General features: G+C 37.6%; 2 protein-coding genes across 2 annotated transcripts in view; one reads left to right on the forward strand and one right to left on the reverse strand.

Moving 5' to 3' along the window:
- Positions 1–24605, reverse strand: part of LOC109935605 (kinetochore-associated protein 1-like) — a 48096-nt gene extending 23491 nt beyond the window's left edge. The window contains exons 1-14 of the mRNA XM_048611715.1: positions 24585–24605; positions 23424–23710; positions 23008–23180; positions 21556–21653; positions 19881–20025; positions 17870–17926; positions 16639–16802; positions 15074–15178; positions 14007–14135; positions 9222–9338; positions 7943–8052; positions 1677–1881; positions 771–860; positions 214–385 (exon numbers count right to left, since the gene is read on the reverse strand). Of these exons, the coding sequence (XP_048467672.1) occupies positions 214–385; positions 771–860; positions 1677–1881; positions 7943–8052; positions 9222–9338; positions 14007–14135; positions 15074–15178; positions 16639–16802; positions 17870–17926; positions 19881–20025; positions 21556–21653; positions 23008–23180; positions 23424–23710; positions 24585–24605 (1873 nt within the window). The remainder of the gene's footprint in view (positions 1–213; positions 386–770; positions 861–1676; positions 1882–7942; positions 8053–9221; positions 9339–14006; positions 14136–15073; positions 15179–16638; positions 16803–17869; positions 17927–19880; positions 20026–21555; positions 21654–23007; positions 23181–23423; positions 23711–24584) is intronic.
- A 165-nt stretch (positions 24606–24770) lies between these two features.
- The window catches only part of LOC125485989 (kinetochore-associated protein 1-like), a 24460-nt gene continuing 23844 nt past the window's right edge, over positions 24771–25386 (forward strand). The window contains exon 1 of the mRNA XM_048611716.1: positions 24771–24849. Within this exon, the coding sequence (XP_048467673.1) occupies positions 24771–24849 (79 nt within the window). The remainder of the gene's footprint in view (positions 24850–25386) is intronic.

A 25386-nucleotide genomic window follows, 5' to 3' on the forward strand; every position in this document is an offset into this window, starting at 1 on the left:
GAAGAAGCGGAGGGCCTTAAGGCCATCTGCATGGGGAATGCAGGTGTAGAGGGACTGGACGTCCATGGTAAAGATGAGGTGTTGGGGACCGGGGAATTGGAAGTTGCAAAATTGTTATTCTGCTGTTACTTGTCAGTTAATAGAGAATATGGTAAAATCTTGATAGTTCTGTACAGCATTTAAGCAGCTCAAATTTCAAATTTATATACTTACATACTATACTCCAAAATCTTTGAGTAGTTTCAAAGAAGAGGAGATGGAATGGTAATCTGCTCTCAGCCATTGGTGAAACGTCAATTGAATGTTTCTGGAGATACTGAAGTTCCAAGTTCCCAGGTGGTGAAATTCGTTTGTAGGAGTACAAATGTTGTAAAAGATTTAAAGCCTATTAAGACAAGATTTTCTTTAATATAAAACTTGAGGGTTAATAAGCTAATGTAACCCCATTCTACCTGGACCAGCAATTATGTTTAAGTAATGCCTAAATATGTCTGGTGTACTGTAATTTCTTTACAACAATGTTTTTTTTCAGTTGTAGAGAGATAAGGTTTACTTTATGAACCCAAAACAGATCTCCACATATATCCCTGGTCCCAAAACATTTGTTCAAGTCTTAAAAACTCACTTGAAAGTACCACATCTCTCTCAAAATAAAACAATTTAAACTGAAAACATCAAGCAACTTTTGTTCACTCAATCATAATCATTTGCATATAAAAACAATGGCATCCACAGGCAGTTTTTAAGCCTTTGGGCCTATTTGTTCCTACCTGATCCAAGTTAAAATTCATAGAAGGTTCATTCGCCAATTTCATAATCTTTAAAGCACTTTCAATGACTTCATAGTTATATGGGTCCATCTTAAGTTTAAGACAGAAGTACAGATTAATATTCAATAAATATAGAGTTAATTATTCACTTCTAAGATGCACAGCGGAATAAAATTCTACAAGAGACTGAATTTACATAGTTGTTGGAAAGATACAACCACAAACCCAGAGCCTCTGTCACCAGACTGCAGACAGCATCACCAGCTAGTTCCACAGAATGACACATTTGTCTTATCCTCGGTTGTCAGTAGCTCTCAACCATATTTCAGTATAACAGGATGCACTGTGCTCTAAGCTAGGCATAGATAAATCATATTTCAGTGCATAACTTTAGGCCACAATTAGTCTACTGTGTACAGTTGGACATTCCATCATGGAAGCAACATTTGAAAAGTCAGATAGCATACTGTGTACATTCATTAAGATGAGATCTGAGATTGTCACAATGAGGCCGTTGTTTCTTCTCTAAATAAATATTTGAAGCAGATGATAATACAAGGCTATGGAAAGACAAAGAAGAGTTAGCACAAATATAGTGAACAAAACAGTCACTTTCTGTGCCCCAGAAGTCTATGGTTCTGTCATAAAGTCAAAAACGGTAGTTGGCATGTGTCACAATCATGATTAAGAAGGGAATCAAAGGACCACATTTTGACGAATTCCTTAAAGCTACCATTTGAAGGAACAAAAACTACAAACCACAGTTATCAAGTATCTCTCAAAACTGTGCTAGGTCGTAAATCTCAGTCTGTATGGCAGTCTTGCTGAAAAATCTACAATGTTGTTTTGAAATTACTGCTTTAAAAGTAGGACACAGATGCTTAAATTATTTCAAAAATAGATTACCTTGTGTAGAGTACCATTCAAACTAATCACCAAGTCGGTTTTATTTTTTAATAAAGGCAAGACTTCCATTGCTCTTTCCAAAAGCTCAGCAGGAGATTGTTTTATGCCTCCTGGCTCTCCTTCACCATGGTGGCCATTTATGCCTTGCAGAAGAAATGTCTCTATGTACAGTTGCAGTGCAACATCACTGTTCAGTCCAAAAGCACTAGAAGAAAAGTACTAGGACATTCAACTGATCACCTAGTTTCAAACTAAGCAAACATGTAATTCAGTTAATACCTAAAAGCTGTGTATTAAAAGACTTTAAACTATTCCAATGACCACACACAATTACTACCAATTGTCATGTCTCACTGGATTAGTGTGCTGAAAATCAAATACCGTTACTTCTGGAGTTATCATAAAAATTAAATATTTTATAAAAACACTCAAAATTCCCCAATTTACCTGTATTTTAGAACTGGCTTGAAAGAAAACAGTTTTCTATTCTTAATGAGAATTATATTTATTACAAATAAATAAATTCTAGCTACAGTAAACAATTGTGAACTTCCACATATAACTCTGCTTGTTATAACACTAATCACCTTATAAATCTTGTCCCACAAACACACAAAAGCCATGATTGTTTTTGGCAGTGGGAAAGATGGAAACAGTTAAATGGTCCTTGACCACAGAATTTGCTGAAATGATCCTTTTGGTTTGTCAGGACCGTCTTCTCCTCAATACTCTTTCTCCGCGTACTTTCACTTACTTGCAGGAGCCTAAAGTCTGTAACTTATTTTAAAAGTCATAGTTTATAGCAACTGATGAGGAGATGTAAACTGGCTTTTTTTAGGCTTAAGGTGCTTTGAAAGCAGAGAGGGGACAGCTCCTTCCTTTCTGGAGATCCAATGGCTTCTGACCAAGTATTCACACCCACAAGCTGTTCAACTACATGGCAGCCAATCACAGTTGTTGGCAGGTAGAAGGCCTTTGTCATTGATAACTGGACACCCCTCCCCAAATCTATCATCTATTTTTTGCCAACTGATTTTCCCTTCAGACAAGTCCGTCTGCAGCTCATCAGTATTCAACTCCCAAACCGTTTGAACAAACAGCAGGGTAAATGGCACATACATTGAGTGCTGGCAATCCACTTTTAAAGAGTGCAGCAATCCTTTCCACATCTTTGCTGCTTTTTAAAAAGAATCCTTTTTCCATTTCATTTCATAATTAAAAATAAACAATAAAAAGATAAGGTCTTTACACAATAATGATTAATTTATGCATGATACGATTATCATTGTGTATGGGGCCTCCAGCAGCAGGTGGCAATGGTAAGGGAGGGCACAGAGCAGAGGAGCTCAAGCAGTCAAGCTGCACTCTCTGGAGGGATGGGTGGCTTTGTCAGAAAGAAGCCTCATGGAGAGAGGGAAAGAAAAACAAAGGATTTCTGCAGCCAGATATGAACTACAGGCTTCATACCATATAAATATTCAGTTTTCCTAATTTAACCTTAGCTTCCCCTCATGTTTGTAAAGAACCGATGCTTGAGGAATAAAGAATCCCTGTTTCATGTCTTTCAGGCCATCTAAGTGCTTAAATATTATGTTACAGTTGTTTGTTCCCTGAGTTGAGGATGGAATCTGCTCAGGTTCACAGGTTTCTACTTTGGGTGTTCTGGACTCACTAAAAATCGTGTACCTGGGATATAACCTCCCACAAAGTAGTGAATGCAAGAATGCATGATTTGCACTCTTTTCTTTTATTCTATTATTTCTTGTTTAATTGCTTGTTGCAGTTCTCCCATTGATAGTTTACCGATAGATTCTACTATGCCACTCTTCCTCATCATTACAAAATAGGAACTAAAAGTGTGATGCAGCTTGATGGACAAGTTGCCATTCTGAATACCTTTATTGACTGGAAGGAAATTGCTAAAGTCAGCACACTTAAATGGTCTTCTCAAGGATGATAATAACATATACCAATGTTAGAAGGAACATGTTGAACAATTCCCTCACCAAGAATCCACTGTGACAATTAAAACCCTCCAGGCTATTCCCCAAGTCTCCCATTGTAGAATTCATCAACGAACCTTCAATGGGAGAACTACAATGAGCAATTAAACAGAAGATAAACAAAGCCTGTGGCACCAATGCCATTCCAGCTGAGGTCTTCAAAGCTGGTGGACTTTTGCATACATTGAGACATTGTCCTCCAATTGAGAGTTAAAAAAAACTCCCCTCCCAACTTCAGGAATGTGATAATCAGACATATCTTCAAGAAGACAGAGAAATTGTGCTGTGGAAACTATCGAAGTAGTTCCTTTGACTGAAGTGTGGATATGCCAGTGTTGGACTAGGTCAAAAATCACACAACACCAGGCTCTAGTCCAACAGGTTTATTTGAAGCTTTCGGAGTCTCGCTCCTTCTTCAGGTGTCAGTGAGACAGGTGGCATCAGACACAGAATTTATAAGCAAAAGATCAAGGGGCCATAGAACTAATGTGAATGTGTTGAACAAACCTAAGATGGCTGTTAAGAACACAAGAACATAAGAACTAGGAGCAGGAGTCGGTCATCTGGCCCCTCGAGCCTGCCCCGCCATTTAGTAAGATCATGGCTGATCTTTGAGACTCAGCTCCACTTACCCGCCCGCTCACCATAACCCTTAATTACTTTACGTTTCAAAAATTTATCGAGCCTTGCCTTCAAAACATTCAGTGAGGTAGCTTCAACCACTTCACTGGGCAGGGAATTCCACAGATTCACAACCCTTTGGGTGAAGAAGTTCCTCCTGACCTCAGTCCTACATCTGCTTCCCTTTATCTTGAGGCTATGTCCTCTAGTCCTAGTTTCACCTGCTAGCAGAAACAACCTCCCTGCCTCCACTTTATCTATTCCCTTCATTATCTTATATGTTTCTATAAGATCTCCCCTCATTCTTCTGAATTCCAATAAGTATAATCCCAGTCTACTCAGTCTCTCCTCATAATCCAACCCTCTCAACTCTGGAATCAACAGAGTGAATCTCCTCTGCACCCCCTCCAATGCTAGTATATCTCTTCTCAAGTAAGGAGACCAAAACTGCACACAGTACTCCAGGTGTGGCCTCACCAGGACCCTATACAGCCGAAGCATAGCCTCCCTGTTTTTAAACTCCATCCCTCGAGCAATGGCAGACAAAATTCCATTTGCCTTTTTAATCACCTGCTGCACCTGCAATCTCACCTTCAGCGATTCATGCACAAGGACACCCAAGTCCCTTGGCACAGCAGCGTGCTGCAATTTTTTACCATTTACAACATAGTCCATTTTGTTGTTATTCCTACCAAAATGGATGACCTCACACTTATCAACATTGTACTCCATCTGCCAGACCTTTGCCCACTCACTTAGACTATCTATATCCCTCTGCAGACTTTCAGTGTCTTCTGCACACTTTGCTATACCACTCATCTTAATGTCATCTGCAAATTTTGACACACCACCCTTAGTCCCCAACTCCAAATCATCTATGTAAATTATAAACAATTGCAGTCCCAACACTGATCCCTGACGCACACCACTAGCCACCGACCGCCAACTAGAAAAACACTCATTTACCCCTATTCTTTGCTTTCTACTGGTCAACCAATCCTCTATCCATGCCAATACATTAACTGTAATACCGTGCAACTTTATCTTATGTAGCAGCCTTTGGTGTGGCACCTTGTCAAATGCCTTCTGGAAATCCAGATATACCACATCCACAGGTTCCCCACTGTCCACCATGCAAGTAATGTCCTCAAAGAATTCCACCAAATTAGTTAAACATGACCTACCCTTCATGAACCCATGCTGGGTGTTCCCAATGGGACAATTTATATCCAGATGTCTTGCTATTTCTTCCTTAATGATAGATTCAAGCATTTTCCCCACTACTGAAGTTAAGCTAACTGGCCTATAGTTACCTGCTTTTTGTCTACTTCCTTTTTTAAACAGTGGCGTCACATTGGCTGTTTTCCAATCTGTGGGAACCACCCCAGAGTCCAGTGAATTTTGGTAAATAATTAATAGTGCATTTGCTATTTCCCCCATCACATCTTTTAGTACCCTGGGATGCATTTCATCAGGGCCAGGAGTCTTGTGTACCTTTAGCCCCATTAGCTTGCCCAGCACTCCCTCCTTAGTGATAATGATAGTTTCTAGGTCCTCACCTGCTATAACCTTCTTGCCACTAATTTTCGGCATGTTATTTGTGTCTTCCACCGTGAAGACTGACACGAAATAACTGTTTAATGTCTCGGCTATTTCCTCATTCCCAGTTATTAAATTGGCCTTCTCATCCTCTAAAGGACCAATGTTTACCTTCGCCACTCCTTTACGATTTACATATTTATAGAAACTTTTGCTGCCTGTTTTTATATTCTGAGCTAGTTTACTCTCATAATCTATCTTACTTTTCTTTATAATTTTTTTGTGGCTTTCTGTTGGCCTTTAAAGATTTCCCAGTCTACTAGTTTCCCACTACTCTTTGCTTTTTTGTATGTTTTTTTTTTCAATCTGATACTTTCCTTTATTTCCTTAGACATCCATGGCTGGCTCTCTGTTTTTCTACAGTTCTTCCTTATCACTGGAATATACTTCTGCTGAACACTGTGAAAAATTGTTTTGAAAGTCCTCCACTGTTCCTCAATTGACCCACCATAAAGTTTTTGCTCCCATTCTACCTTAGCTAATTCCTTCCTCATTCCTTCATAGTCTCCTTTGTTTAAGCACAGGACATAGGTACTGGATTTAACCTTCTCACGCTCCATCTGTATTTTAAATTCGACCATACTGTGATCACTCCTTCAGAGAGGATCCCTAACTGTGAGATCATTAATTATTCCTGTCTCATTACACAGGACTAGATCTAGGATAGCTTGCTCCCTCGTAGGTTCCATTACATATTATTCAAGGAAATTATCACGGATGCATTCTATGAACCCCTCCTCAAGGCTGCCATGACCAACCTGGTTTGATCAATTGACATGTAGATTAAAATCCCCCATTAAAATTGCTGTACCATTTTTACATGCATTAGCTATTTCTATGTTTATTGCCCTCCCCACCACGATGTCGTTACTTGGTGGCCTATAGACCACACCTATCAGTGACTTCTTCTCCCTGCTATTCCTAATTTCCACCCAAATGGATTCAACGTTTTATTCAGTAGAACCTATATCATCTCTCACTACTGCCCTGATATCATCCTTAAAAATCAGAGCAACACCACCTCCCTTGCCTTCCTGTCTGTCCTTCCGAACAGTTTGATACCCCTGGATATTTAACTCCCAGTCATGACCATCCTGTAACCATGTCTCTGTAATGGCCACTAAATCATACCCATTTGCCCTGATTTGCACCATCAACTCATCCACCTTGTTTCGAATGCTCCGAGCATTCAGATAAAGTGCCCTTATGCCAGTTTTTGCACCTTCTTTTTGGGTCCTATTACCTCCATTACTAACAGCTCTTGAGTTCTCCTTCCCTTTAACTTTTTTCCTGATTTTCCATGGAGTTGAAGCTTCCTCGTCACCTGCTAACCTGCTGCTTTGCCTTACATTAGTTGTTATTCTCCCTCTATGTTCACTTCTCCCTTCCCCCTTTAAATCTTTAATCAGTTAGAAAGGATCAATATGCAAATTCCAGAATTTCTTTCAAGTCACAGCCCCAAGATAACTAAAGGTTTTATCAGTTCCTACAGTATACCAGAGGTGACATCCCAGGGCAGACAATGCATTTTATGTGTGAAGCCTTGTTTAGAATCTGGCTGTGAATCAACTTGGAGTCAGACTGGTTTTATTTCCAAAGTAGGAATTTATAAAATGCCACATTGACTGTCTACAAATTGTGTGCTTTTTGAACAAAACAGAATGTATCTGCAATTACAAATTTGCAAATACAAATTCACACCACAGATTTATATGTGTGTGCGTGCTTGCATGCGTGCATGCATGTGTGTGTATTTGGAAGGAGCGAGACTCTGAAAGCTTGTGTCTTCACGTAAGCTTGTTGGACTACAACCTAGTGTTGTGTGATTTTTGACTTTGTCCATAGTACAGAAAGTCCTGATATAACCATTTCTTGTGGCTGAAGAAAGCCTTGTTGAAGCACACTATGATAATAGTTGTGTAATTTAATTCCAACACAGCTGAATTACTAGTTATGAGAATATTAGAAATTCTAACTTCCACATTAACATGTTTACTTATTATTTTTATGTGTATGCTGAACTGTGTTATGAATCTTAATTACCTGCAATACTGCATTATTAGCTGGGAGTTCACATTTGGATTTTGCACCAAAACATAGACACATTCTTTTCTTTTTGCTGGATTATCTCTAAGTGTCGACTGAAATGAGATCTAGAGAAACCAGAAATTAAGGGCTCTGAGAAATTAATAAATCACAACAACACATTTGAAGAGAAATTACTGAACTTCAGGAAGTTACTGAAAATTTCATAAATGAAATAAATTGTACTGTGTATTTAAATACCAATGGCATGTATACACTACCAAAACAGTGTCACTAAAGAGTGAAACAGCCAAAATCTGGCATCAGAGTCCTGCTTGAAGGAGACAATCCAGCTACACTTCACTGATCTGTGTGAAATCCTGATTTACACAGAAGTTTAGCATTTGTAATAAGTGAAAAGTGCTCTCTATTAACACCAAAACTACATTGCAATTCTTTAAAACATGTTCCTGTGACATGGGAAATACTGGCATGACAAAGCTGAAATAACTATCCATCACTAGATTCACAGTGGTAAAAATGTGCTATTTTCCTAAACCACTTCAGTTCTTCAGCAATTCTCCTAAAAAGGTGTTAGGTCTAGAATTTCTGAATCTTGACAAGGCAATGATAATACAGATCAAGTCAGAACACTGTTTGACATCAGGGAAAAACTTGAAAGGGATGGTAGACAGAAAAGGTGGTATTTTACCAGTCATTTCCATATCACTATATTATACAGCCATGCTCGTTCATATGCTGTAAGCAGTGTGGTTACTTCAATAATCTGTACACACCAGCACAAATCACAGAGATATTGGCTGGAATTTGGCCAAATCAGAAATCGTCTCACTGTGGGACTGGAAGCTGGTGGTAAGCACATATTGAGGGATGATGGGACTCCAGATAGGATCTTATCAGTACAACCAATTAAGACACCACCATCAAATTGACGTCCATTTGAAGGTGGTAGCTCATCTCACAAAGTTCCTGGCCTTTTGATGCTGCTTCACAGATACTAAAGTGCTCTTGAAGGTCATTTACCTTTTTTTTTAAAAGAATGTGTCAGAGTCAGTCAGATATCCCTCAGTAATCAGAGTACTGGTTTGTCCAACAGCAGCTGGCAATGACTTATACCAATACCAAGGAAATCCTGGAAAAGCAGAAGTGACTACAAATTGGCCAACTCATCTGTTTAGCTGTCTGCCAACCTCTAATCAGCAGGTCATTGAGCTGTTTCTGTACCTACCAGTGAGAATATTCCTTGTTAAAACAACATTTTACTGAAGTTACTTACTCCAAGTTTACTGAGCTTCAGACACCATTCCGTATCAACAATTAACGAATTGAACTTCTCTTTCTGTTGCCCATCCTGAAGCAAATCAGCCAGTTTAGCACCAACAACAGCAACTGCCTGAAACAGTAAAAATTTAACAAATAAAAAGGAAAACAGAACGGTTCCAACAGTTAGCTTTAGTACACTCTTTTGTAATGATTGAAAAAGGGAATTATGTTATTAGACATATCACATTTGCCATAAAAACTTTAAATAAGTTATTTTGGCGCTACCATGCAAAGGTCCAAAATTATCAAAGATTATGAAAGTTTAAAGTATGCATATCAAAAATAGTGCATTGTCTCATGATTCCAAAAAGTCACGATAGATAATGTATACACATAACATAACATTATCAATCACATTAGTAGCATCTAATGGTATTCAACAATACCTTCAAACTAGGTACTTCTTTGAGAAGAAAGATCACAGCTGCACTAAGCCCAAGATACATGTGAGCAAACACAACAAATTTTATGGGTTAAAGCAATCAAGGCATATGCTGCATACACCAACAAAAAAAAGTTAGTACTAGCTGGTAAAAGTTCATCTCCAGACAGCTCCCAAAAGTTTCATATAAACAACCATTCATAGACAAGATTGAAAAATGCCATTTGACAGCAGGGAACTGCCAAAAAGAAAGTTAAATAGAGAATGGATTTTTCAAAAAAATGCTCACTTGAGAATAAGAGAAAAAGATATCTTGTTTCTCCAAGTGAGTTAAACCCAGCTGAATGATGTCTGAATTATTGCATTGTTGTTGGTTAACATAGAGAACAGCCAATCACTGCAAGTTATTTCCTTCTCTAATTTTCATAAAGACTTCAGATCAAAAACTACTTAATTTCTGGGGCTGGAGGGGATTTTAAAAATTTGAAAATATGGAGCCTGCATTAAAAAAAAAGGAGTTATGCCTGATGTCTTTTTCTATTTCTGGATACATGGGTTAAAGACTGTACAAATTGCCATTTAGTACACTATTATTAAATTTGCTAAGTCAAGAGAAATGCAAAGATAGATAAAGAAAGTGATGATGTAAGGGGTATAAAAAGGCCACAGTTGGAGGGAATGGGGGATGCAATCGTTCCCGATGGCCCAGATAGGAATGTGTGATTTCTGGAATGCCTGCCAAAAGAAATACCCAAGTCTGAGAAATGCCAATCCTGTCAGTGTCTGTCCTGGATGCTCCAAACTCTCAATGCAGTTCCACAGATCCTAAAACATACATCACAATATCCTTCCCCTTGGAGAACAGAAGGTTGAAAGAAGCTATTCAAATCATGAGGGTTTAAACAGAGTAGATATGGAGAAAGAGATCACACAGTTTCAGTAATTTGCCAAAGAAGTAATGACAACATAAGGAAATGCTTTCTCACACAGTAATTCTCTAGAATCTGGAATGGACTGCCTGTGTGTGGTGGTGGTATGGTAAATCAAGGCTTTTGAAAGGGAATTGGATGATTGTTTGAAATGGAAGAAATTGCACAACGATGGGATAAAATGGCAGGAGTGTTGCACTAAATGAATTGCTCCTTTAGAGAACCAACACAGGCATGACAATGGCCTCCTTCTGTGCTGTAGCTGCCTTTTCTAGTTCATATCCCAGGACAAGCAACATTTCATCATTCAGAAATGCCTCTGCCAATGATAACAGTTTCTAAACCTCCTACAATCAGCTCCAATGTTCTCAGAATTTCTCCTCCCCTAGAATGTTTCTGGAATTGACAAAACAGACGATCTAATATGTCCAGGCCCAAGTCCCCTTTTCCAGTTCCTTTCGATCCAGTGCATAACAAATTAGTACACCTGTTAATAAATGCTATGTAGTAGCACAACCCTACTTTAAGAAAATCTGATTGACCAGAAGCAATGCTGCACATAAAATTAGTTTATGTTCTAAAATGAATCAGCCAAAACAGCAATGTTAATGCAATACAAATAAACAAGCTTTCTTAAAAAAAAAGCATTAAAGATATCAAAGAGTTAATTTACTTTCAAGTGTGAATAGATGGAATACAGATGTGTCTACCTAGAAATCTTTAGGGTGTGAAGAGAATAGTCCGTTCTCCTGTTTAAATTGTAAAGGTAAAAAGTCAGGATTCAAATGTTTGGGAAGTGGGTTAATTCACTCTTGAAATCTTAAATAGTATGCGAAATTTGGAGCAGGAAAAATTCAAGAAAAATCATGCCATTCACAATACAGAGTTTGATTCGGAAGAGAATCTCTAAGAAGCTGCTCCTAAAAATGCAAATTGTCTCCCAAATTTACTGCTCCATCTCCTTCACTCACAGATTCTCTCCCACCTGCTTTTGATTCTCCTCCAAAGACACTTCTACTTTTTGGAGTTTGTTGCCAATGCTCAGTGCCATTGAAGATGGGTGCTGATGTGCACATGGGGAGTTGCCTGTATGCCCCTACCTATGCATGGGAATGATTTTACTCCAGTTGGGGTTTCATCAGTGATTCAGAAAGGTACTGCAATCTCCCTTGTTTTTGTATTGTAGTTCTGTTTTTGGCTTGTAACTGTGTGGCTCTGAACTTAAAAGCCAGCAAATTGAATGAAGCTGGCCAACAAAATGACTCAGTACATGACTGGACTAATCTTGGGACAATTCAATTTAGAATTTGAGAAGGAATTTCTTCACCCAGAGGGTTGTTAATCTATGGAATTCCTTGCCCAGTGAAGTAGTTGACGCTACTTCAGTAAATGTTTTTAAAAAAAAGGTAGATTTTTTTTGAACAATAAAGGAATTAAGGGATACGGTGAGAACACAGATAAGTGGATCTGAGTCCACGAAAGGATCAGCCATGATCTTATTGAATGGCGGAGCAGGCTCGAAGGGCCAGACGGCCTACTCCTGTTCCTAGTTCTTATGTTCTTATGATAGGCTCTAATTTTGTGCACATGCACATGGTGCTCCATCTAGTGGTAGTGTTAGCCTTAAACTCAGCCCTTTTTAAATACAGTCCAAACATAGCTTGTAATTACAGCCATTACACAATGACAGAACTGTTCCAACACAGGAAGAGGCCATTTGGTCTGTTGTGTCTGCAGTGGTTATCAGTAGAGTTAATTCACCCAATGTCATTCCTCCACATTCTCCCTGTGGGTCAATTGATTCTTCTTTTTCATATTACAATTCAATTCCCTCTTGAATGCTCTGTTGAACCTGCCTCCACCAGACTCTTAACAGTTCAATGGTTCAAGATCGTAGATCATTACACGTTCTCAAGGGCAACTAGGGATGGCCAATAAATACTATCCCAGAAAATGACACCCACAATCCTTAAAGGTATTTTTAAAAAAAGCTAAATCACTGTCTACATTTCCAAAAGTCACCAGTGTCCTTAGTCAATTACCTTAAATCTATGCCTTCTTAGTATTTATTTTAAAATTTCCAGAAAATAGTTTTTCCCAATCTGTCCTGACACCTCATACTTTTCAGCACATCTACTAAGTCTTTTCTTAGCCTTTGTTCTTCAAGGAACAAAGCCCAAATTTCTCTAATCTACCAATGTAACTCAAGTTCCTGATCTCAAGTTGAACATAGCTCCTTTGCTTTTGCATTCTATTCTCTTACTAGTCAAGTCCAGAATGCTGTATGCTTGATTAAACCATGCTCTCAACCTGTCATGTCAGTTTCAATCATTTATGTACATATACCCCTAGGTTCCGCTGCCCTGTTAACACATTTTAGAACCATACTCTTTATTTCATATTGTCTTCTTCCAATCAAAGTGAATCACTTCACATTTCTCCACATTAAATTTTATCTGTCACTTGTCCACCCACTCCACCAACATATGTCCTTTTGAAATTCGACATAATTTTCCCAACAGTGCATAAGTCTTCCAAGAATTGTTATCATTTGCAAAATTTGAAATCAAGACACGTATACCAAAGTCTCGATCATTAATATATATCAGAAACAACAAGGATACCAACACTGGGGAGCACCCAACAAACACTCCTCCAATTCAAAAAATATCCCATTAACCACAACTTAGTTTCCTGTCATTCAGCTATCCACGTCTATACTGTCCCTTTTATTGCGTGAGAGATAACTTTGCTCAAATCTTTGTTTTTATTATTTCATTTCATTGATGTGGTCCAAGTGCACGACATCAACAGTAATATCCTCATCAACCTTCATTGTTAACGTGATCAACCGTGCAGCAATTAATTTGTTCTGTTATTTACATAAAATTGTTCTTACGCTGTCTGATTTCAACGTCATTGTGTTAAGAAGTTGAAATTGGATAAGAATTGGATATTAATTTATTGATTTAAATTGAAACTTACACTTGGAATCCAAATTTGACAAACAACACCAAGGATCGAATGAAGAACAGTACAGTTAACTCATGTGAAAATATAAAAGGAACCCCTGTGTAGTGCTTGCAATGAGATGAGCCAGGTGGACCTCATAGCATATGAGTCCTCTGAGTGGAGCTGCTAATTGGGTCCAATCAAGGATCTCTGGCTGACAGATAAGAACAGAAGTCTCAGACATCCTGTTCACTCTGAGAGCTGGATCAGTGTCAAGAACTCTTCATGTCAAAATAAGAGGACTTGGTGACGGGATACCAGCCTGTGTGGAGTTATTTCATTCTGAAAATCTAAAAGTAGTCCCTAACAAAATTAATCTTATTTTTTGAGGAAAAAAGTTTTGACCCTTGAGATCAATGCATAGATATGAATACAACATCATGATTTAAGGATTTTAACAAAGAGTTATACATACCAGAATTTTGTTATAATTTTGCCATGCGTCATTGATGAAATTCCACAACTTCTCAAATACAACATTCTTTGGTAACAATGTGCAGTATGCCAGTGCTAAGTCAGTGTCAACTATACGACAGTTAAACAACTAAGAAATTAAAAGAGAAGGTTTTAATGTAAAAATGTTGGCCTTGATAACACAAATAAAACTATTTGCGTATTTCTTTAAAAAAAGCAGAAAATTATAAAGACAATATACAATTAAATTACCATTCAATATTGATTTATGCATAATCTTGAAGATATATATGACTCCTTTTACTACAATGAATTACACCAATGAATGAATACAAATGATAATGATACAAATATATTTTCCTTATTTGGGAACTTCATCTTAATAAAGCAGTTCACTCTGTAGATACAGCAATCATTACTTCTATATTGAAGATATCTCTATATGGTGTATCATTCTAAGAAATATAACGATATTTGGCTCATTCAGTAAATGTATCACAAAGTTGCACCAAACACAGAATTAACTGTTCACTGTCATTACAAACAGATTTATAGCCTTCAGACTTCGGGAGAAAAATCATTTGGAATGTGTCTTTTTGATTTAAGTCCCATGATTTCTGCCAAGAACTAGGCATTTGTGAGGAAGGTGAAAATCATCAGTTTGACTTCAACTCCACTATGGTCTTCTGACCTCACTTAAGAAAAATAGTTTCTTTTCCAGGATACCATGTCACTACTAGGAAGATGCTGGCACCAGCTAATTACATGATATTGAATATTTGAGTGACACAGCTAAGATGTTTCAGACTCAAATCACCACTGTATTGACTTTTCAGCCAGAAGTGAAAATAAAGGCATTACAGTTAGCCACAATACACCTGAGGAAGGTGGGGTAGAAGGGGAGAATGTCAGACTTCACACAACTAATTTTTATCTCATGACTTTGTTTGGAAAAGCACAGATGAAAGAGGAGTTGTAAGGAGGTCAAATAGCCTATCAGAATTCAACTGTAAAATGTTCATGCAAAATGACAAGGAGGAAATTGGGGGAATGAATGTTCTAATTTACCTTGTGCAGCAATGCCAGGGAATTCTTTTTAACAATTGAAAAGGCCATATTTCCAATGTCAATGACAAAATCTTTGAGTTCCTTTAAATCTTGACCCTCAAAAAGCTAAAAGTATAGAAAAGCAAAGGTTTATTAATGATTTGTTGTATTTAGAATGAAAAGCAAAAAACAAGTTAGTTTTATCCCATTATCACACAGCATGTTGCGAAGCCTCACAAGAGGTAGTCTTTACATAAGAATGTTAGTTTTCAAATAAATTAGCCCGAAGTGTTATACACTCAACCACACTAATTTATTTAAAAACAATTCAATGACAGGTTATGCCAGGAAGTACTAGCTAGAAATCAAAGGTTCACCAACCAAGATATTCCTGTTGGAAAATCAGTCTTTAGATATTGTTTAAGGGGAACACAGCATATATTCATGTCAACAATTTGAGCTTAAACATAACAAGGGTATGGAATCAGTTTTCTTATTCAAATATGACCTCAGGAGTTAGAAAGGAGGCAAAGAAACAATTCAGTTACATACAGAGCTTGAAACAACCAGTGTCAGTACAGGACAATAGTCTACTGAGCCACTTTAGATTACAAGTTGAATTTGATGATAAAACTAGCAGCCAGCAATCACACAGTACAAGTTGGATTAAACACAGCCTTAACAGGGCAGTCAGGCCCAATTAATTACAGGAGGGGCCCTGTGACAATCTCCCAGTGGCAGCAAGTTGAAGGGAAGAAGGGGCTGACACTAGATTTCGACATCAAGACCCAGGCATTAGTTAGGTTTATATTAACAAGACAATTGTCAGGTATTATATTTTAGTGGTAATTTATTAGACATACCATTCTTGCTTTAATAACTTTAATTAAGATATTTTGGTGCTACTGTGTGTATGATCAAAGAACTTAGCGGAGAGAACGGGTGGGGGGGTGGTCAACAGTGACCAACGAAAGCCAACCACTGCCCTTACCTATGAGCCCCTCCTGCAACATCTATCCTACTGTCAGTCATTTTTTGGTCTAGAGTCCCACAATGATCTTCTGGTGAGTATATAGCTACCAGCTGCCACTACTCCTATTTGGAGAAATGGGCAGCTGCCAACCTCTAACAGGACTTCAGCGGGACTTCAGTCACAGGAAAGGGTTGACACCAACCACCTAAATGTCTGCATGGCATGTGATTTGGTTAAGCCTTCCTTACAGGCTGACAGGGATTCCCACCTGTTTCCTGATTGGTGTTCAAGAACCATGTCAGCCCAAGCCAGACCACAAACTGAGGCGGGAACTTGGGCAGAGCCCCTGGTGGCTGCAAGAGACTAGGGATTTTAAAGGTAAAAACAGAGTGGAGGAAATGGAATGTAGGAATTGGAGCTGGGGAGAGAAGAAGGAATTCGGGACTAAGAGTGAGACTGAAAGCAGTGTGGGAAATGGTCATGTGCATATTGCAGGAAGTCTGTGGCAAAAGACATTAAAGCAAAACGCAGGTTAAATAAATACATCGATATTACTTTTTTAAGGTTGAAGTGAAACAACACTGAGTCTATTTTGAGCTGGGATTTACTGTACCTTTTTACTCAAGTTTACATTCATATTGTTTGAAACTAAATGTTGATGACAGCATCCAAAAGAGTTGATGGTTAGCTGCAAAGCCAGCTGCAATTGGCTATACTCTTGCAAATTCTGCAGCAGGCTAGTCATGGGCATTGAAATTGGCTTCAAAGGGTTCTCGCCTGGATGTAAAATCAGATACTTTAAAATTACGGAATAATTACTTTCTTTTAAGACAATGTAGACACACACAGTGTGAGCCATAAAACAAAACTATACTGATACATTTTACTGCTTTGCCTGTTAACATACTGCTACATTTACATCAAATTTTCAATAATCTCCAATGATAGAAGCTGTCTTGAATTTAAAGATCATTTATAACATTTTTTAAACTTAACATGAGATACGCATGATCATTCATTACCATCCCTGGTTGGAAAAGCATCATTCTCCAGCAAAGATACAAACAGGGTTAGGCTTAGTTGCAATACCCCTCAACAGCAGAATAGTCTATTTATACACAAGGCATGTGCTCATATCTCATTGTTGGCAATTCGAGCAAGGTGGGACAAGATCTCATGGAAATATCTCAACAAAAATTTCAACATCAGGACAAGGACCAAATAAAGTTTTAGAAACTCTTCACTACAAGAGTTACCTCTTTCCACTTTCTAAGTCAACCATCCTGTTACTTTTACTAATTACAAGTAACATTTGTACATTAAAACGGGGGTTAAGATTTTTCAAAATATTTTCGTACAGATTCTTACTCTAATGGGGAGACTTCATCCCATTCATCTAAGCTGGTTTATTTTGAAAAGTGCCATATTGAAACTTCAATGGCATCTATTGTTCATCCCAAATTGCCCTTGAGAAGGGTGAAGGTGAGAATGCCTTTGTGAACCACTGTACTGCAGGTACACACATAGTATATTAGGGGGGTGTTCCAGATTCTCACCTGATGACAGTGAAGGAACAACAATATAATTCCATGTCAGTACAGTGCGCACTTGAAAAGGAACTTGTGGTTGGTGATGTTCCCATGCTTCTGCTGTCTTTGACCTTCCAAGTGATTGAAGGTGCATGTTTGGAGGTTGCTCTCAAAAGGAGCTTTGAGTTACTGAATAGGAAAGGTAAAAGAGGGGGACCTAAACCACTGTGTCATACCTCTTAGCAATTATATGATACTCCAAACTTGCCATTTATAAATGCTGATTTCGTTAGATTCAGATAACTATATAAATACCTGCTACTCCTGGGCTAACTGGCAAGCCAACGCAGTCCAATGGATAGAGTTTTTTATCTGCGTAAAACAAGAACTGCGTGAAACAGATAATAACCTAGATATTTTTAAGATTGCATACTAAATCTTCACTTTACCAGATATTACAGTACAGTAAATTCATTGCACTTTGTTTCATGATTCACAGAATCTTTAACACCTTTTTACAGTTGCCGAGCAACAACAGATTGGCAAACATGCAGCGTATGATATGTGACACTTCATTCTGAATACAATTAGCATAACATCTATGCAACAGTTTAGATTTATGGAAAGAAGGAGTAGGTTATAAGTATATAAAAAATTAATCTCAGAATTTAAAATGATAAAGTAACTTGTTGCTTGTTTTACATTTTAAAATCTAAATAGCACTCAAAACACACATTACTACAATCTTGTTAATATACCAAATTTCCTGGGAACAGACAGATTGTAACTCTACTCTCAGCTTCTTGTACCTGTAATTTCCTGGACTAATTTTAACAGAACCTGTCCATGGATTTTATGTTTATTTAGATCTCTACAGAACAAACAATAAATGATCAGCTGTTTAAAACTAGTTCACACACACCTGCCCTGGAGGAGTGTCATAACATGTCTGAACAGGCTAATTAAAATTTTTTTTGAAGAACTAATCAAATGAATAGATGAATAGAGTAATTGAATTTTTCTCCACTCCTCAAGTTGAGAGATTTTGCTGATGGAAGCAAGGTGATTTCAGTAATGATTTCCAACCTTCACACAGCATACTAAATTTTTAACTTGCCTTAAATGTAAATCGAATAATTTTAACAAAGCGATGAATGGCTGGCCTTTATTTCAAAGGGAGTTAAGTATAAAAATAGAGAAAACTTGCCAAACTATATAAGGCAGTATAAAAACCGAAAGAACTATGGATGCTGTAAATCAGGAACAAAAACAAAGTTGCTTGAAAAGCTCAGCGGGTCTGGCAGCATCTGTGAGGGAAAAATCAGAGTTAACGTTTCGGGTCCAGTGACCCTTCCTCAGTTGTGAAGGGTCACCAGACCCGAAACGTTAACTCTGTTTTTTCCTTCACAGATGGTGCCAGACCTGCTGAGCTTTTCCAGCAACTTTGTTTTTGTTGTTGTTGTTGTATATAAGGCAATAGTCAGGCCACAGCTGGAAAATTGAACAGTTTTGGACTCCTTATCTAAGAAAAGATATATTGGCATTGGCAACAGTTCAGAGAAGGCTCACTAGGCTGATCCTGGATATGAAGGGACTGTCTTACAAGGCGAGGTTGAGTAGATTTGGCCTGACCTCCCTAAAACACACAAGATTCTTAGTGGCACAGCAGGGGAGGGGTGTGTGTGTGATAGTATGGTGGCACAGTGGTTAGCACTGCTTCCTCACAGCGGTAGTGACTTGGGTTCAATTCCATCTTCAGGCACCTGTCAATGTGGAGGCTGCACATTCTCCTTTTGTCTGCATGGGTTTCCTCCGGGTACACGAATTTCCTCTCACAGTCCAAAGATGTGCAGACTAAGTGGATTGACCATGCTAAATTGCCCATAGTATTCGGGGATATGTAGATGGGTTACAGGGGAAGGGTAATGGGTCTGGGTGGGATGCTCTGAGGGTTGGTGTGGATTTGTCGGGCCGAAGGGCCTGTTTCCACACTGTAGGGATTCTATGATTTGACATGACAGGTTGGATGTGCAGAGAGCTGTAGAGGTTGGTTTGTTCAGTATATTCAAGGATGAGATACATAGATTTTTAATTAGTATGGGAATCAAGGGTTATAGAGAAAGGCAGGAAAGTGGAGGATTATCAGATCAGCCATATGTCATTGAATGGCAGAAAAGAATTGATGAATCAATGATGCAACATCATTAATCTTACCGTTATTCTGACAGTAAAATCCAGAATTAAATTTGACACCAACAACAAGCTGAATGAAATGAAAACAAATCAGATAAAAAAAAATCTTTGGATTCTACATCAGCTACCATACCTGGAGAATAGGACACAAACGAAGTTGTAATTTCATACATCACAGGCATCACTGATAGATGATCGAGAACAATGCCATCCTCTGTGAAGTAATCTTCAAAAGTCCACTCATCATACGGATCTTTGTCAGTTTCCAAAGTGGTCACCTTCTCAAACAAAACTACACACTTTAATAATCTAACAATTTACAAAATTAAAAGATCCTAACTCCTTATTAAACGACAAAAGGACTGAAACAAAATATTGCACATGCTGGGAGTCTGAGATTAAAACAAAAAGTGCTGGAAGCACTTAAGCATGTCAGCTTGCATTTATGAAGAGGAAAAACAAAGTTGATTTTTCAGGTCGATGATCTTTCATCAAATCTGGAGAAGTTTAAACTTCTTAGTTTATAAGATAGTTTAAACAAAATAGAAGGCAGTTATTAAATATCGGTTAGTTTTGCTACAACTGGAGAAGACATCGATGAGACAGTGCACAGTTTTGATCACCTTACTTGAAGAGGGATACACTTGCATTAGAAACAGTTTAGAGAAGGTTCAGTATACTGGTTTCTGGAATGAAGAGGTTTGTTTTATGGTGAAAGATTGAGCAGGTTCCACCGAAACTCATTGGAGTTTAGAAGAACAAGTGTTATTTGGTAGAAATATATTCCAAAACACAAAAAGAAAGAAACCTGAAGTTTAAAGAGGTCCCAACATAGCACTAGTATCTCTCTCTCTCTCAACAAAAGGAGAGATTTAAAGAAGGGTAAAGAGATACAGTTTATCCAAGAAAATCTTACAAATCCTAAATTAAATAGGACTAAAAGTAAAAGTTTAACTTATTGACTTTACTTAATTTTGTTATGAATGTTAGTAACATCAATGAATTTGTTTGTATTTTATAAAAGTTAAGATATTTACATGCAGACTAAGTAATTCAAAGTTCTCATATGAATCAGTTAGAAAAAACCTTGAGTAATGCTTTTGCCAAGACACATGACATAAGAAATGCTATGTATTTCAAAGGAGGTGCATGTAACATATTCATTTATTTGTATACAGATTAAGAAGATTATTAGATCTCAATGGGTTTCTCAAAAGGTAAATTAGGTTTTCAGAAAATATTTGTTTTCAGTGTTTGTATGCGCAAGACATGCAATTGCATAGAACACACAGCACAGTAATAGGCAATTTGGCCCAACGAGTGTTAACAACTGTCCAACTCCGATTGCTTTTGCAACTTTGTGGTGATTTTACCTCTGTGATTTATGAGGACAATTGTTTTGCACATTTGTAATATACAATATTCTTTTTCTGATAAAGGTGAAGCTTTATCGTTTAAGGTTTCAACATCTATTTATTGTCAATTAGCAATCATTGAAAACAGTTTAATTTCACTGCAAGATATAGAACCTGGCTTTTCTTTTTAATTAAAAGACATTAAAGTTAGTCATTGCCAGCTGAATTAAAACACAAGCTAGAATTCCTGCTTTCCTTTAAAAAGCTAAGAGTCTATGTAAGTACTCAAAATGATCTTGATTTTGTCATTTAAAAAAGTTGATAACTTTTCATTACACCAAAAAGTCTGATGTGATAGGAAATATGTATAAGATATAATGCCATACTTACAAATTATTCTTTGATATGTAAATTGTTAACAATAAACATGTATAAAGCAGAATCAAATCTTACCTTTGTTCTAAATCCATAATCATCAATTAGACACTGTCTATAAACATCCATAGCAGCACGAGTATTTTTACACAATTCTTCGCAGTCAAGTAAAAGGTCTGTAAAAGCACGTAGAAAATTAAATTGCAATGCATCTGTAATATTTCAGTGAAGAAAATGAAGTAGGTTAAGAGTGCACTTATTGTGCAAAATGCATACGTATCAATGCACTGGGCACTGAATCAGGGAAGAGCAAGTTCAATATAATTCCTTCAATGCTCTTGATGTCAGATGTAAGCTGCTGCACCACGGGAGTACGGGAAAATTAAAAACCTTCTAAATTCAAATTACTCTCATAAATCTTCTACTGCCAGAAGCAAAGCATAAAAATGGCAGCAGCCAAAGGTTTGCTGTTCTTTTTCTTCTTTTGAACAAATGTGTTCTGGGCATCAGGGAAACAAATTGCAACATAGATAGAAAGGAAATTAACTCAAAGATTGGGGTCACTTTCTAAGCCAACTTAAGGTGGGGTGGGTGGGGAAGAGAAATAACGTATTGGGCACTTTTATGACAGCTCCTCTAAATTAAGAAAATATATCCTCCCCCCCCCGCCAATCAGCAGAAAAATGTCTTTAAAGCTTTATTTTTGCCATATGCATAGACAAATTTAATTTTTCCTAAAAGGGAGTAGTGCTGGAAATTCAATTTATTTACCCAAGTTGAGTCAAATTAAAATTGTTCCTGCCACCATATCATCAACATTTCAACAGGAACTCTCAGGTTACATTAATTCTTTTGAGAATCTCTAGGAACAGTATTGCATGAATGTCATACTGACCTCCATGTTAAATCTGTCCATTTGACTTTTCTGTAACGTGTTTATGGCTGCATAGCAGAATAAAGATTTTTCTTTTCCTGATAACATACCTTATTTTTGCAGCTACTATTCCATTTTACTCCAAATAGTGATACTACATATTTCATAGAAGAAATTTAAATATCAAACTTCCGGAATGCAGAACTGTTGATATCATATGCTGAAACATAAATCCCTATTGGTATAAATGGATTGTAATTTTCAAATATGACGAATTTGTCCATGTTATTGTCAATAAACTAGTTTTACCCTTAATTAGAAAAGGAGTTTGGACAGTGACTTTGAACATTAAAACAATTATAGAAATAAACCATTTTATATTAAATTAGAAGGAATTCATAATTTTTCAGATACTGCTGCAACATTCTATTCCAAAATAATTTTGATACTAGCACAATTGCTGCTTAAATAAAAATTGAATGCTTCCAGGTAAAATAAATTTATCATCATCTTTTAAATTTAAAAGAATTCCTTAATCCCTACAATTAAATTCTAAATCCCTCAAAAATAAATGATACTCAAATATGAGAAAGTGAATTATAAAAATTAGCTATTATAACATCAAGGCTAAAAAGAACTTCTCAGTAAGAAATTACCAGTGCTGCAGATAGTGGCGGCTTGGCAGGCCAATTCATAAATAACAGAAGGCAAGTTCATTCCATTTGGAATGATCATGGGAACATTAGCCTCCAACATCTGACACAACTTCTGTGCCACGTGGAACAATACTCGACCAGTCTTACTGTTTTTGTACTGCCCATAAAGATCACTGCAAATAGGATAAGAAATAATGATAAAATAAAAATAATTGTGGTAACTTAATGATGTTTTAAAATCATTTACTTATGCTTCATTTCAATCTGTCAAACATCATTACCCGACCAGCAACATTTCAAACAGCACTTTTCATATGATAATTAAGAGGGCAGACTGATTTATGCACAACACAGCAATAATTTAGCTGAGTACAATCAATAAATAGTTCCTATACTAAAGCTTCAATAATTCCTACCTGCAAAGATTCACTGTCTTGCCTATATTCCCATCAGAAAGTGTCCTCATTGCAAGTTCCGATACTATATCTTGTTCTGAATTTTGGAACAGGAGAGACAATTTGTATAATCTGGTCTCCATAGGAATCTTCACATTGATGTTTGAGCCACCAAAACAATCTGGGTCCTTTTCTAACTTGGAGTTAGACCATGTACTTGTATATGCTTGAAGTTGGCCTTCATACAATTGCAAAAGCACTTTAGGATTCTCGTACTCTTCCAGGGAAATAAATACGTCAAAATACTCCTGCAAACCAAGGATGGAAGATCAGTCTTAACTAAAATAAAAATCAAAATATACAGATTATAGAAATGTAATGTTTTAAGTAATAGCCTTAGGTAAGGGGTAGCAGTTTCCTATTGGGAGTAGGACTTGAACACATGATCTGCCAACAGAAATTAATACTTCAGTGCAATATGAAGTATTGTTTGACAATGGTGCTATATTTTGAATGAAATTTGCAACCAAGGTTTTTAGTTTTATCACTCAGATGAATATAAAAGATCTATAGTATTATTTAGTATAAAGAGCAGTTCTGCTGTGCTGGCCAATATTTAACCTTCAACCATCACTAACACAGATTTTCAAAAAATTCACTCATGGCTAGGCCAGCAATTATTGTCAATCCTGATATGTCCTACAGACAGTGGTGGTGTGCTGCAGTCCTTTGGGTATAGTAGAACACACATGCTATTAAAGAGGAAACACTGAGATTTTGACTCACAAACAGTGATGTGGTTCCAAGTTGGGATTGTATGTGGCTTGATGGAGAACTTGCAGGTGTTGGTGTCCCCATGCATCTGCTGCTATCATCCTTCCAGGTAGGAGAGATCATGAGTTTGGAAGGTGCTCTGAAGGGAGCCTTAATGAGTTGCTGCAGTGCATTTTGTGGATGGTATACACACCAGGTGCCACTGTGCATATTTGAAGGGAGTGAATGCTGAAGGTGGTAGATGGTGTGCCAGCCAAGTAGGTTGCTTTGTCCTGGATGTCATCAATCACCTTAAGTATTGCTGGAGCTGCACCCATCCAGGCAAATGAACAGTATTCCATCACTCTCCTGATTTGTGCCTTGTAGATAGTAGACAGGCATTGTGGAGACAGGAGGGAAGTTACTTACTGTAAAATTCCTAGCGTCCATCCTACATTTGCAGCCACAGTATTTATATATCTGGTCCAGTTCAGTTTCTGGTCAACCTAACTCCAGGATATTGATAGTGGGGGTTTCAGCAACAGTAATGCTGTGAATGTCAAGGAGTGATGATTTGGTTCTCTCTTCTTGAGGGTGGTCATTGCCTTGCACCACATGAAGGTTACTTGCCACTTATCAGACCAAGCTTGGATGTTCATCCAGGGTGGCTGCACACAGACAAAGACTGCTTTCAGTATGTACTGTGCTGTGAATGGTGCGGAGTGTTGTTTAATCATCAGCAAACATCTCCACTTCAGACTTTATAACAAAGGGAAGGTCATTGATGAAGCAGCTGAAGACAGTTCTAGGAGACTATGCTGAGGAATTCCTGCAGAGATGACCTAGGATTGACTTCCAACAAATACAATCATCTACCTTTGTGTTTGGTTTGGCACTAACCAGCAGACAACTTTCTCCCCTATTCTCACTGTGTCCATTTTGCTAAGGCTCCTTGATGCTATATTCAGTCACATAAGTCAAGGGCAGCCTCTCCCACCCTACCCCTGCAATTCAGCTCTTCGTCATGCTTGGACTAAGGCAATAATAAAGTCAGGTGGCAAGTGGCCCTGAACCCAAACTTAGCACCAGTGAGCAGGCTATTCTTTTGCAAGTATTGCTTGACAACATTGTTGTCAACCCCTTCTATCATTTTGTTAATAATCAACAATAGACTGAGTTGGTAACTGGCTGTGTTGGATTTATCCTTTGTTTTGTGTTGAAGACTTATATG

Source organism: Rhincodon typus, chromosome 24 (genome assembly GCF_021869965.1).
Source record: "Rhincodon typus isolate 14 chromosome 24, sRhiTyp1.1, whole genome shotgun sequence".
Taxonomy (NCBI): Eukaryota; Metazoa; Chordata; class Chondrichthyes; order Orectolobiformes; family Rhincodontidae; genus Rhincodon; species Rhincodon typus.